Source organism: Giraffa tippelskirchi, chromosome 11 (assembly GCF_054371585.1).
Source record: "Giraffa tippelskirchi isolate mGirTip1 chromosome 11, T2T-mGirTip1v1.2.pri, whole genome shotgun sequence".
Classification (NCBI taxonomy): Eukaryota; Metazoa; Chordata; class Mammalia; order Artiodactyla; family Giraffidae; genus Giraffa; species Giraffa tippelskirchi.
This window is the reverse complement of record NC_137285.1, coordinates 84,413,729-84,427,592: the sequence shown is the minus strand read 5'-3', so window position 1 is coordinate 84,427,592 and position 13,864 is coordinate 84,413,729. Positions and strand designations below refer to the sequence as shown.

The window sequence follows — 13,864 nt, the reverse complement described above, 5'->3', positions numbered from 1 at the left end:
AGTGTGGATTCAATTATTTAATGTTTGTAAGCACTAGGCACAGTGCAAGAGAAATGACAAGTATTCAAGTGTTAGGTGGTATCACTGTTACTTTTATAATCATTATTTTTGAGTATTAATCTTTAATCTTAAATTTCTAGTTGAAGTCTTATAAAATTGAAAAGAAGATGGCAGAACTTTAGTAATTTTAAACCAGCCAGATGTTAAAATACTTTGTTCTTTCACAGCTTGCCCACAGACAAATTCAGGAAATTCTTACTTGAGCAAGAAAATACTTCAGCAGAAAAAGTAATAGCCTCAGCAAGAAAACACTTCAGTAGAAGAAAAAAATAACCTCAGCCAAGAAGAAACTGAAAGCTCAAGAAATTGTCCATCACACGCTGCCTCACATAATTCACAAGGTTATGACAGTATCCAAGTTAGATTACTATGTGAACATGTTTTATAAACATAAAGTGGTTACTATATTTTCTTTTGTAAATAGAACATCATTAACAATTTCTGAAACCATGTTAATGAAGTCACGTATCTAATAGGCACCTCATACTTAACATACTTGAAACCTAAATCTTATTCCTTCTCCCACACTCAACCTACTTTAGTAATTGGCAATATTCTTTATGTAGTTGTTTCCAGTCCCATATCGGAGAGTCACATTGACTCTTCTTTTAAAAAAATTCCACTCACTTGCCACAACCATGCATCAACACATCTTAAAGACTCAGGTTAAAATTTTGAAAACTTCTCACTACCTCTTTGACTACCATCCTCGTCCAAGCCTCCATAATCTCTCATCCAACCTACCATAACAACATCCAATCTGGTCTCATTGTTTCTAGTGTTATCAACTATAGACTAGTTTCCCCACAGCCACTGCTGCTGCTGCTGCTGCTAAGTCGCTGCAGTTGTGTCCGACTCTGTGCGACCCCATAGACAGTAGCCCACCAGGCTCCCCCGTCCCTGGGATTCTCCAGGCAAGAATACTGGAGTGGGTTGCCATTTCCTTCTCCAGTGTATGAAAGGGAAAAGTGAAAGTGAAGTCGCTCAGTTGTGTCCGACTCTTAGCGACCCCATGGACTGCAGCCTACTAGGCTCCTCCGTCCATGGAATTTTCCAGGCAAGAGTACTGGAGTGGGGTGCCATTGACTTCTCCTCCACAGCCACTAGAGTGATCCTTTTGAAAGATTAAATTAGGTCTTAAACTCTCCTACTCAAAATTCTCCAATGGCTTTCCCTCCATTGGAAGTTGGATTTTATATTAATTTCTCAGGTACTACGTAAGGAAGTACATAAGATGTCCTTCACATTGGAAGGACATCCCCCGTACACTGCTTTAATTTCATGTCCTAGCACACTTCCCCTACCTCACTCTGTTCTGGATACAGTGGTCTTCTCGTTGTTCCTTGAATACATCAACTAAAATTCTGCCCTCCGAGCCTTTTGTACATAAAGACCCCACTGCTTCTGAACAACATCCTTCATCCAGATATTTGAGTGGCAACCTTCTTTCTTCATTCAGACCTCTTCCCAAACTTCCCATTTTTGGAGGCTTTCCCTGAGCACCTTATCTAAAATAGAACTGACTTCAGTTCTCTATCCCTCTACACTACTCCATTCTTCCTCAGAGTACTTTTCACTACCTAATATATTCTAGTAAGAAAGAAAAACAAATGCAAGCTTAAAGAGCACAAGAACTTTGAAGCTTTGCTCACTGCTGTATCCCACCACTAGAGAGTTCTTGGCACATAGTAAGTAGTCAATATTTATCTCCTTAATAAAAGAATGAATTACTTCATGGTTTTTGACGTGAAAAAGTAATCATTGTATTTAATTCACTTAACTCTTTTAACAAAATATAGAGATTTTTTAGTTCAGTTCAGTTCAGTCGCTCAGTCGTGTCAGACTCTTTGCGACCTCATGGACCGGAGCATGCCAGGCCTCCCTGTCCATCACCAACTCTGGGAGTTTACTCAAATTCATGTCCATTGGGTCAGCGATCACATCCAACCATCTCATCCTCTGTCATTCCCTTCTCCTCTCGCCTTCAATCTTTCCCAGCATCAGGGTCCCTTTTCCAATGAGTCAGCTCTTCGCATCAGGTGGCCAAAGTATCGGAGTTTCAGCTTCAACATCAGTCCTTCCAATGAACATTTAGGACTGATTTCCTTTAGGGTGGACTGGTTGGCTCTCCTTGCAGTCCAAGGGACTCTCAAGAGTCTTCTCCAACACCACAGTTCAAAAGCATCAATTCTTTGGTGCTCAGCTTTCTTTATAGTCCAACTCTCACATCCATACATAACTACTGGAAAAACCATAGCACTGACTAGATGGACCTTCGTTGGCAAAGTAATGTCTCTGCTTTTCAATATGCTGTCTAGGTTGGTCATAGCTTTTCTTCCAAGGAGCAAGCATCTTTTTATTTCATGGCTGCAATCACCATCCACAGTGATTTTGGAGCCCCCCAAAATAAAGTCAGCCACTGTTGCCACTGTTTCCCCATCTACTTGCCATGAAGTGATGGGACCAGATGCCATGATCTTAGTTTTCTGAATGTTGAGCTTTAAGCCAACTTTTTCACTCTCCTCGTTCACTTTCATCAAGAGGCTCTTTAGTTCTTCTTCACTTTCTGCCATAAGGGTGGTGTCATCTGCATATCTGAGGTTATTGATATTTCTCTCAGCAATCTTGATTCCAGCTTGTGTTTCCTCCAGCCCAGCGTTTCTCATGATGTACTCTGCATATAAGTTAAATAAGCAGGATGACAATATACAGCCTTGACGTACTCTTTTTCCTATTTGGAACCAATCTGTTGTTCCATGTCCAGTTTTGCATACAGATTTCTCAAGAGGCAGGTCAGGTGGTCTGGTATTCCCATCTCTTTCAGAATTTTCCACAGTTTATTGTGATCCACACAGTCAAAGGCTTTGGCAAAGTCAATAAAGCAGAAGTAGATGTTTTTCTGGAACTCTCTTGCTTTTTCTATGATCCAGCAGATATTAGAGATTTTTAGAGCAATACTATTTGTTATTGCTAAATCATACTTATCTTTCCTGCCAAAAGATAAAGCTTATAAATGCTTAAAATTATCTATTATCCAAATATTTAAACTTAAAGGTTTTTCTAGAATCTATGCAACTTAATAAAGGACTGTGCAACTTAAAAGGTGAAAAGCCTGCTTAACATTTTGAAGAAGGAAATAATTTAAAGATCAAAAAATTCTGTGATTTTTTAAAAAATTGGTAACATTGTGTTCAAATTTTCTTTCCTTCTTGAGTATCATTGTAAAGCAACATTTGAATGAAGAATGATTATATGGGCAAGGATTTGTAGGCAACTAAGAAACCAAATTATACTTCTTAATGCTAATACACCATGTGACAAAGCAATAAGGTGCCTAGAAGTGATGAGATACAAAACTAATAATATAGCAAAAACTAGACTTTCAGGAAGGCTAACCATGCACAAAAGTCCATCTAGTCAAGGCTATGGTTTTTCCAGTGGTCATGTATGGATGTGAGAGTTGGACGGTGAAGAAAGCTGAGCACCGAAGAATTGATGCTTTTGAACTGTGGTGTTGGAGAAGACTCTTGAGAGTCCCTTGGACTGCAAGGAGATCCAATCAATCCATCCTAAAAGAGATCAATCCTGGGTGTTCATTGGAAGGTCTGATGTTGAAGCTGAAACTCCAATACTTTGGCCACCTCATGCGAAGGGTTGACTCATTGGAAAAGACCCTGATGCTGGGTAGGATTGGGGGCAGGAGGAGAAGGGGACGACAGAGGATGAGATGGTTGGATGGCATCACCGACTCGATGGACATGGGTCTGGGTAGACTTCGGGAGTTGGTGATGGACAGAGAGGCCTGGCGTGCTGCAATTCATGGGGTCGCAGAGAGTCAGACACAATTGAGCGACTGAACTGAACCATGCCCAAATACTTCAAACAGCAAGCACTCACTTTTCTTTGCATTTTACTGACCTACATTGCTTGCCTGCTAAGTCGCTCCAGTCGTGTCTGACTCTTTGCTACCCTATGGGCTGTAGCCCACCAGGCTCCTCTGTCCATGAGACTTCCCAGGCAAGAATACTGGTGTGAGTTGCATGCCCTCCTCCAGGGGATCTTCCCGACCCAGGGATTGAACCCCCATCTCCTGATGCTCCTGCATTCCAGGTGGATTCTTTACCACTGAGCCACCAGGGGAGACTACCCTACATTGCTTACCCTCTCTCAAATTGGCTCTAGAGAAACATCATGATGATATCGTGATGATAGCCAGTGGGAAGAGAATCAATGTAAATTCCTGTGACTAAGTCAGTTAAAAATTTGCAAAGATAGCTAATCCTCCTAGTGTACACAGTTAGCCTTTCTTTGCCAAGATTACATATTGTACCCTCTTGGCATGGTCCTGAAGGGGGCTTATGTGCTTTGTGTTTTAAGTCAAAATTCGATTTGTTGTGGCACTTTTAATCAAAACACATTCCAGTTTGAATCATTGCATCCAACTTTGCAAAAACTCTGTTTTAAATAGCTTCAACTGGAAAAGTTTATTATTTTGAACTCTAAAAATGAACAAATTGATTCACAAAGGCATAGGCATTTGAATGGTGTTTCATTTGGTTTGTACTTTCTGCTTCAATATGGGAGGTTTTTACACACACACATACACACACACACACACAACGCCGAAATATACTCAGAACTCACAAGTGTTTTTGCAATGAACTCCAACAAAAAGTTTCAGCCTTTTTTCAAATTTTTTACTTGCAAAACTTCTGAACTGATGGCTCAAAAATCCATTCAATTTTCCATACCTCCTGAAACAGTTTCAATATGATGATCTCTTTTGGCATGTCTTCCCAGGAGATTACTAAATTAAATCTGCACTACTTTCCTGGCCGCCGATGCTTTGATGGTCTATTTCCAGAATCTGGCAACAAGGCTGGCACCATTAAAAGCCTTTGAAATTTAGACCTTATAAGTAGGGAAATGGCAAGGAAGATGACTTGCAGACGGAATGGCAGAAGCTTCGGGGAGGGAGTGATGGAATGCAGAGAAAGGAAATTTCCACTCCACAAAGCTTTTTAAAAGAGATGGTGGTTGGGGACAGTGATGCTCCAGAAAGACATAACTTCAACCACACCACAGCACTCGGTAGTTAAACAACAAATCCTACCCTGAATTACCCCCGAGGAAATTATTTCAGCGTCCCCAAGGTGGCTTTTGCCAGTATCTGGGGATTTTCGCATCTCATTGTCTTTCATCACTCTTAGTACCTCCACGAAAACCGCCTCATAAAAGCGAGGTGGAACGGAGTCGGGTTCCGAGGCACAAGTTAGCACGCCCTCCTGAGAGGACGCGGGTCCCCGAGGTTGCAAGCTTCCTGGCCGCCGCCCGCAGGCAATTCCGGGGGGCGGGAGGCGGGACACCAGGGGAGGGGTCCGCGCCTCCTATTGGCTGCCTCCAGGGCCCCGCCCCCACACCCTGGTCGCCGTCGCGAAGGACGCGGCGTCGGTTGCTTGTCAACATGGCGGCGGCTTCGCCACCTCTGCCGTTTCCAGGCAAGGTCGCCGCTGCGGCAGCTGCCGTCGACACCACAGCCGAGAGCGCCGCTGTGCGGGAACCGGAGCTGCGGCGGCCAACTTTCCCGCCGCAGTGACGTGAGGCTTGAGAGACGGAGTGCTGGGAGGGCCGGAGGAGGCAGCGGGAGCTGCCATGAGGGAGGCTCTGGGGGCTAGCCGGGAGGCGGCGCTGAGGTGAAGGATGCTGACCAGGAGGCCTGGAGCCCGGAGCGCTGTCGCGGAACTGGGCACTGAATCCTCGGACACCCACGTCAAAGCCCCCCTCAGCCCTCGCTTGAGCGGCGGGCGTCACCGACCTGGCGCCTACCTGTATCCTTCCAGCCTTGGTTGCCTGGGTGGCGGTGTTGGAAGTGGGGAGCCCCATCTTTTTTCGGTTCTGTTCCCATTATCACCGATGCGAGATGAGAAAAACCAGCCAGTCATCTTAATGCAAGTATTTGCTTCAGCAACTGTCGCTGCTCCCCTTAAACCTAAAATACCGTCTTCTCCTATTCTAGGACCACTTTCCGGGCCACCTTGTTATCTCACCCGTTTTCAGCTTTGCGGTAATTTATTTTAATGAGTTTTCAAATAGGTAAACGTGTTCTGTGGGGATTGTTTTCTTGTAGAGTTAGGCCATTATGTTCTTTACTTCATATTATCCATCTCCTGATAATTCATGCTGCTTGGAGAAAAGAATGCCGCAAGTGAATAAAATGTTGTGGTCCCCTGAAATAGTCCGTCTTAACAGTTAACCTAACGCTTCACTTATTTTACAGAGCTGCTAAAGCCTAACATAGTTGGTTAATTTGTTTTGTTTTCCATCCTCTGCCCAGTCTGTTGTCAGAGAGACAACAGACAGAAAATGAGAAGCAAAGGACCTGGAGCCTTCCACACTGGCTTATCACTAACTTGTCCCTAAGAATTGGTGTAGCCCACTTTTGACATTATTATTGGTTGCATTGTAGAAAATTGAAAGTGTTAAAGAGTTCTGTTTTCAGAATATGTAAACCATGTTTATTCCTTCAGAGAATGTTATGATAATTAGAGTGTAACCTTTGTATTCTCAGAGGACTTGGTTGGTAGTGATGATGCTGTGTAATCATCTTCATTCTTGTCAGAGTCTCTGCTTTTCAAATTAACCCCCACTTTCTTATTGTCTTCCCGGTTCTGGGAGTTGCACTTTTAAAAGCAAGTCAACAAGCAATTTTCATTTAGTGTCTTCTCTTTTGGCTAGGTGCCTGGAATACAACTCTAGTGAGGAAGACAGGTACATATAAAGCTTAAATAATGGTAAATATCCCTCTTCTGATCATGCTTCCTCAAGCTTTTATCCCATCTTTTCTTCCTTTAGTTGACTTTTCAGAATGCTAACCTGCAATGGCAGCTTCTAATTCTTTTCATCTATTCATTATTAACTCCATTCACTTTGGCGTTTGGCCTTGCTGCTCCTCAAAACTGTCCTGACTCAAGGTATAATCTGAAATAAACCAGATTGCTTTCTGTATGGATTTGATTCTGTCCCCTTGACATTGTGTTTACTTGAACCCTGAACTCCTATTACACTGACCCAGATTTATCTGTAAATCAGAAAATAGGGAAGCACTGTAAGTGGCTCATTGACAAGGTGTATCTTTCCATCATTTTCATTAGTGAAATGATCATAGACTTAATATTTAAAAATTTTTAAGATATGAATTTGATACAACAAAGGAAAAAGTTGTAAAATAAATTTGGCAGTACTTCATATGAACAAAACCAAATAGATATAATTCCAGAATTATAATGTCGGTTTCCTATAAAGAAATGTATTACTAAAAATATACTTAAATACTAAATATATAGTTAAAGTTAAGAAAATTGTAAATGATCATTTCAATAGATACCCTGAGGCTTTGCTAAAATCCAACAACTTTCGCTAGTATGTGTGTATATATATATATATAAGTACATATATGCCTCTATATGTATTATATATAATTACATTTTTTCCTAGTTTATATATATATATTTGCTAGTAAATAAAGAATATCATTGTTACTAGTTGGAGAAACACTTAAGCACTTGTGTCATTTTGTATGTTCTCAGTGTCTGTAATGTTTCATATTGGATACCTGGTACAGAGTAGATCTACAGATTTATTAAATTAATAACTAAATTTTAAAAAATGAACTGTAGACTTAAAATAAGAAGTGGCTTGGTAAAATTTCTACATGTGACTTCTAAATATGAATTCAGTACTCAGAGGCTATATTTCTCTCACTCAGGTCAGAATTTCCTAACTCTAAAGGCTATAGAAGAACAAAACTTCATGAAGTTCATCTAATTAAAATTAGATGAAATTCTATAATTTCAATTTCTTAAAACAATCCAAATAGAAGTAGAATAAAATTTGTTTTAAAAAAAAAGAAGTGAAGGTCTCGCATGTCCCCTTCACGCTATGCCTGTTTTTTCTCACAAGTATCCCCAGTCTTTTCCCCTTCCATTTTATCCTAGCATCCACCTTGCCTCTCTTTCTTTATTCCTTACCCAGTTTCACCCTGTTTTTAATTATCTACACATATTCTCTCAATAACATCCTTGTTTCTTTGCACTCCTGTTCTTCTTTCTCAACCATCCAGTAACTACTACAACCCTATATTTCTACTCCTTCACTCAATAATAAAAAATCTGTCAGAGAAAAGTCACAAAACTGCAGTGGTTTGATTGTTCTCAGCTTCACCAGAACAAGAACAGAATTCTGCCTTGTTCCTTTTAAATTAGTTTCTATGCCAGATCTTGATCACCTCCCCTCACTCTTAGTAGCCTGTCTTACTATTTCATAAGAGAATGGATGCATAAACTCCCTCAGGTCCCTCACAACAAACAACACAAACCATCCTACTCCCATCACCAACCTCAGTCCCCTGCTGCTGCTGCTGAGTCGCTTCAGGCGTGCCCGACTCTGTGCGACCCCGTAGACGGCAGCCCACCAGGCTCCCCCGTCCCTGGGATTCTCCTACCCTGTCTTTTTCCAGGCTCACTGATGGGATATCACTTTTACTGTAGAAGGTGAATCCATTCACTTATGCCCTGTTTTCATCACCTGTCTTCTCAGTAACCCTGGATTGTAAATTATGCTAACTCTCTATTACAATTTACTTTCAGCTTTTCTCTGATAGCCTTCTTTCCCTACAGCCTATAAACACCCTCTGGTCTTGACTATCCTTACAATAAAACCTTTTGATCACAAAAACTCTCATAACTTTGTTTTAATATCTCCTGTCTCCTTATTCAAACTCCTAAAAAAAAAGAGTAGTCTAAATTCCCTGTCTCTACCTTGAGTTACACTTTTTACTTCATTCCAAAATATACTTGAACTGATTAAAAAAAAAAAAGGCATGGACTGTAGTCCCATCAGGCTTCTCAGTCCATGAAATTCTCCAGGCAAGAATACTGGAATGGGTTGCCATGCCCTTCTCCAGGGAATCTTCCCTACCCAGGAATCAAACCCAGGTCTCCTGCATTGCAGGAAGATTCTTTACCGTCTGAGCCATGAGGTGGCTCATAAAAAATAAATAAAAATTTGTAAAGGACAATGGACAGAAAATAGATTTTCACATTTTTTCATAACTTGAAGGTATAGTAACTTTACCTTTTGAAAAGCAAGATATTTCAAAGGTAACTCGTTAATCTAAACTTTAGTGTAAGGGGAAATTGTATAATTAAATAAAATGAATTATCCAGAGAAAATACTTTAGTAACTATGATAGAAGGTTAATATTTACACTATCTCTATTGAATTTACTGAAATTGATTTTTTTAAATGAAGTTTTCAATAGATAAATGGCCAGTGACTCTGAACTAACAATTCACCAAAGAGGAAAATAAAAATTAGTGTAAAATAAGACAATTATTCTGTTTTGCTAATGCATACATACTAAAACATGACTTTTCACATGATCTTTCTTTTTTTAAAATACTGCCTTATACTCATGAGGTTATAACTCATATTCATATATTTCTAATGACATGTAAATTTATATAACCCTTTTGGAAATCAATTTGTGAGACACTGAAAGCTATAAAAATATATATACCTTTTGTCTTAGTTTATCTGCTGAGAATTTTCTCCAAGGAAATCATTCAGCAAGCTTTTATTAAGCAATTGCCATATTCTAAGCACCATGCCAGGCATATTATAGAAATGTAGAGGAGACACACATGATGTACCCATGAGAGTGTCATATCGTCCAGTGAGAGTTAGAAAAAGCCTCACAGGGTAGGAATTGTTTGAGGTGTCCCTGAAAGGATGGGTAGAGTTAGCCAGCATGTACCAAAATATAATGGCATACTACATCATGGCGTGTTCTATTAATAAGTATCTTAGTGTGATAGTGTGACTGGGCTAGGAGTCCATATAGGGAAGTGTTAAAAAATGAAGCTGAAAAAAAAGACCAGATTATAGAATGCCTTATATTCCAAGAAATTTATAATGTTATCATGAAGGTAACAGGGAGATTGTGGAGAACAGCAAAGAAGGAGAGACCTAGTGAGATTTGTGTTTAGCTGGTTTTGTGGACGTTCAAATGGAGGATGACAAGTTTAGGAGTAATGTGATGAGTTGGAAAACTACTGAAGCGGTCTGGGCAAGGGATTTAGAGCATCTGAATCAAGGCTGTAGAAGAAGGCACAGAGAAGAAAAAGAATCAGGATAGCTCTAATAATTTGACAAGAATACTGGTTATATGATTCATAGTTATTAGTGGTGGGACAATATTTGAAACAACCTAAATGAGCTACAATTAGAAAAAGACTATATTGGGAGAGGATGAGGTGGGGTATATTAGGCTATGCTTTTAAGTTACAGTCATTATGTATTACTTACCCAGTACTACAACCTATAATTTTCTTGAGTTTGTTGTTGGTTGGGTTTTTTTTTTATAAGTAACCTTTCTTTGAACAAGTATTTAACTGTGGTTCTTATGGAAGTATCTTTACAGTACAGCTTGTATGAAAAATAAAAGTTTAACCAGCCATTTAATATTTTTTAAATTTGAATACCATACTTTGAAGAGATGCAGAGGCAAAGCATTTTTTATAACTCAGCAGGCAGTATTATATATATATATTATCCATATGTATATATGTAGAGAGAGATTTAATTAAGTCTAACAATATATAGTTGTCAGAACATTATTAAAAACATTACATTGGTGATTTTCTTAATGTTCTTGTGGTGGGACCACAAGCATGTTAAAACACTGAACACAATTATTTCCACGTGCATCATACTCCTTCATATTTCTCACCTGAACTGAAGCAACTTCTCCCTTTCCTCCCACCCAACAGTGTTCCTCTTGGGTACCCTGAAAGGAAGTTGCACTTTCCTCCACTGCGATCTTGTGACTTAGTAGTTCAGTTCAGTTCAGTTCGGTCGCTCAGTCGTGTCCTACTCCCTGAGACCCCATGAACTGCAGCACACCAGGCCTCTCTGTCCATCACCAGCTCCCGGAGTCCACCCAAACCCATGTCCATCGAGTCAGTGATGCCATCCAACCATCTCATCCTCTGTTGTCCCCTTCTCCTCCTGCCCCCAATCCTACCCAGCATTAGGGTCTTTTCCAATGAGTCAACTCTTTGCATGAGGTGGCCAAAGTATTGGAGTTTCAGCTTCAACATCAGTCCTTCCAATGAACACCTAGGACTGATCTCCTTTAGGATGGACTGGTTGGATCTCCTTGCAGTCCAAGGGACTCTCAAGACTTAGTAGTTAGCATCTTGTTTAAGTCTGACTCCTAATAAATGACTCTATTGGAAGAACAAGCTAAATCTTTAGCTTTTTCCATGCTAACAAAGAACCAGATTCTGTCCTTTTTTTTTGTTTCAATTTTATAAATCCTTCAAAAGAAACATTAAGTAAAAATATCATGTGTGCATATTTGTTTATGGTGAGGTGCAAAATTTTATAGCAAAGTAATTATGGCCAAAGGCATAAAAATAGATAAATAGCAACATAATTGAAAGCTCCCATTAGCAAAGTTTCAAATGACTAAAACATTCAAATAAATGTGATTGTTTTGAAATATATAGTATTGAATAGTTTTTTTTACTATGTTGATGCTGAAACACTGTAGGATCCTAAAATTAAGACATTTTGAACTAACAGTTATGTAATGCATAATTTATTATTTAATATATTGTTTTACCACTAATATTTATATCTTATGAAAATTTTGATTAAATAGACCTCTTAAAGAGAATTTCAAATCTTTATTTGGGGGGGCTGATTTGAACACAGTTTTTTCTAAAAAGACAACTAGACATGCCCGCAATATATAACTTCAATACATTCTTGTATACATCTACATCTAATGATGAGGTACTAGAAATGGTAGTTCAATGACTACTTCTTAAAACTTCAAAATCATTAAAAACAGAAAAATACTATGGTAAACTTAATAAAGGCATTCAGTAATGCCAGTTGAAATGTAGCTAATTAAATAGAGACATCAGTTAACCATAGCAACTTATTTAAAGAAGTAAATTTCAAATGAATGGATGATTTAGATAACTAAAATATTCTTTATCTGGCAGACTTCTGGTAAACATTGCTATGTATGGTTTTCCTGATGGTTTGTTTTATAACTTATGGGTAAATCACCAATTTTCCCAGTTATATTGCTACCTGATTTTTACTATTTGAATATGACTTTCATAATGTGAATTAAAGTATCGACTGAAACATTTAACCCATCTACTTTCTATTAGTGAAATGTAACCTTCTTTCATTTTTCTATATACATTCCTAAGATGTGCGTGTGTGTTAAGTCACTTCAGTTGTGTCTGACTCTGTGCAGGCCTATGGACTGCAACCTGCCAGGCTCTGTCCGTGGGATTCTCCAGGCAAGAATGCTGGAGTGGGTTGCCATTTCCTTCTCCAGGGGATCTTCCCGACCCAGGGGTCAAACCCAGGTCTCTTACATCTACCTGTACTGGCAGGCAGATTCTTTACCACTAGCACCACATGGGAAGCCCAACATTCCTAAGATAGTAACTTGTTAATAAGTACTCAAATATCTGTATAATGAAAAAAGAGAAGATAGACATTCTCCTTATCTGGGCTCATGATGTATAAAAGTAATTAGTTTTTCCTCAAAGAAAATGAGATGTACCTTCAGTTCTAATATCAAGTCAAGAAAAAATAAAACATCTGCCAGTCATACACTAACACTAATGTGTACACATACTAATTATTCCACAAAAAATCATTACATCACTAGTGTGAGGCTGTAATTATATTTATCAGATAGCACTGACACTCATCCATTAAAGATGTAAACCACTGTCCTTAACTTTATGCTGTCATTAGAGATATGAAAATTCATTTTGAGAAAAATTTAGAAGAAGAGCGCCAAATATTACTGCAGCAACAAAAAATATGTCGAAATCGAGCACGTAAATATTTTGTGGAGTCAAACCGGAGAAAAAAGTAAGTAATTGTATTTTATTCAAAAGCATAGAAACTCAGTCTCTATAAATTAATAATTTCTCTACTTTGTAGCATTTTATGAACCTAAGTCATGACAGTGATTTCTCTATAAAATTGATCAAGATTTTTGTGGCTTTTGAATTTTATTGCTTTTCTACCACAGCTCAGAATGATGTGTATCATCTAGTTTACTAACTGTGACTAAGGCAGTCTTTTCTTGTCATAGAACTTATTAGTGTCATATCCATGTCTTAAAATGACTATAAAATATATTCTTCATTTTTTTGTGTCACTTTATGATAAAAGGTGACTAATTAGCATTTATTCTCCATAGAATATATTTTATTTTAATTATTATTCACTTATATATAATTTTTATATATGTACTGCCCTCATTCATCCAACCAGAAAAATAGGGGAAATATGAATAATGGTGGAAATATTATAAAAAGAATTTTGTAAATGATTGCTATTTTAGAAAAAGAGCTTTCTAGTATAAACTGGAAACTAAATAAAGTAAAAATGCAAACGAGCCTATCCCTGCTTGGCATTTCTCAGAATTCATCTGAATTACTTGATTTTTTTTTTATGCAGAGTGGTTATGCCATTTTTATTGTTGTTTCTTTCTACCTTGTTTATATTTCTACAATAGCTGAATAGCAGAAAATCCCTAGAGTTTATTAACTACATCATTGGGCATATGTTGCAAATCTCATTTGGGGAATACAAAATTGTTTACCTGTAATTTTTTTCTGGCGCTGTACTTCTCTTTAGAGTAACTCTATACTGCCTGGTGTGGTTGATAATATTTAATGAAGCTTCATTTTGTTTCTGT

The 13,864-nt window shown here is 38.5% G+C and overlaps 1 protein-coding gene across 34 annotated transcripts in view; it reads left to right on the top strand.

Moving 5' to 3' along the window:
• The first annotated feature begins 5,504 nt into the window (after nt 1-5,504).
• CEP126 (centrosomal protein 126) overlaps nt 5,505-13,864 on the top strand; it is a 116,930-nt gene continuing 108,570 nt past the window's right edge. For 33 of the 34 annotated variants that reach the window (XR_014069884.1, XR_014069883.1, XR_014069885.1 and 30 more), the window contains exons 1-2: nt 5,505-5,888; nt 12,910-13,029. Coding sequence is in view for 17 of the 34 variants with exons in the window: in XM_081545966.1 (XP_081402092.1) it covers nt 5,761-5,888; nt 12,910-13,029 (248 nt within the window). In the remaining 17 variants the exon portion in view is untranslated. Of the gene's footprint in view, nt 5,889-12,909; nt 13,034-13,864 lie in introns of all 34 variants that reach the window. The other variant, XM_081545978.1, reaches the window with a different exon arrangement.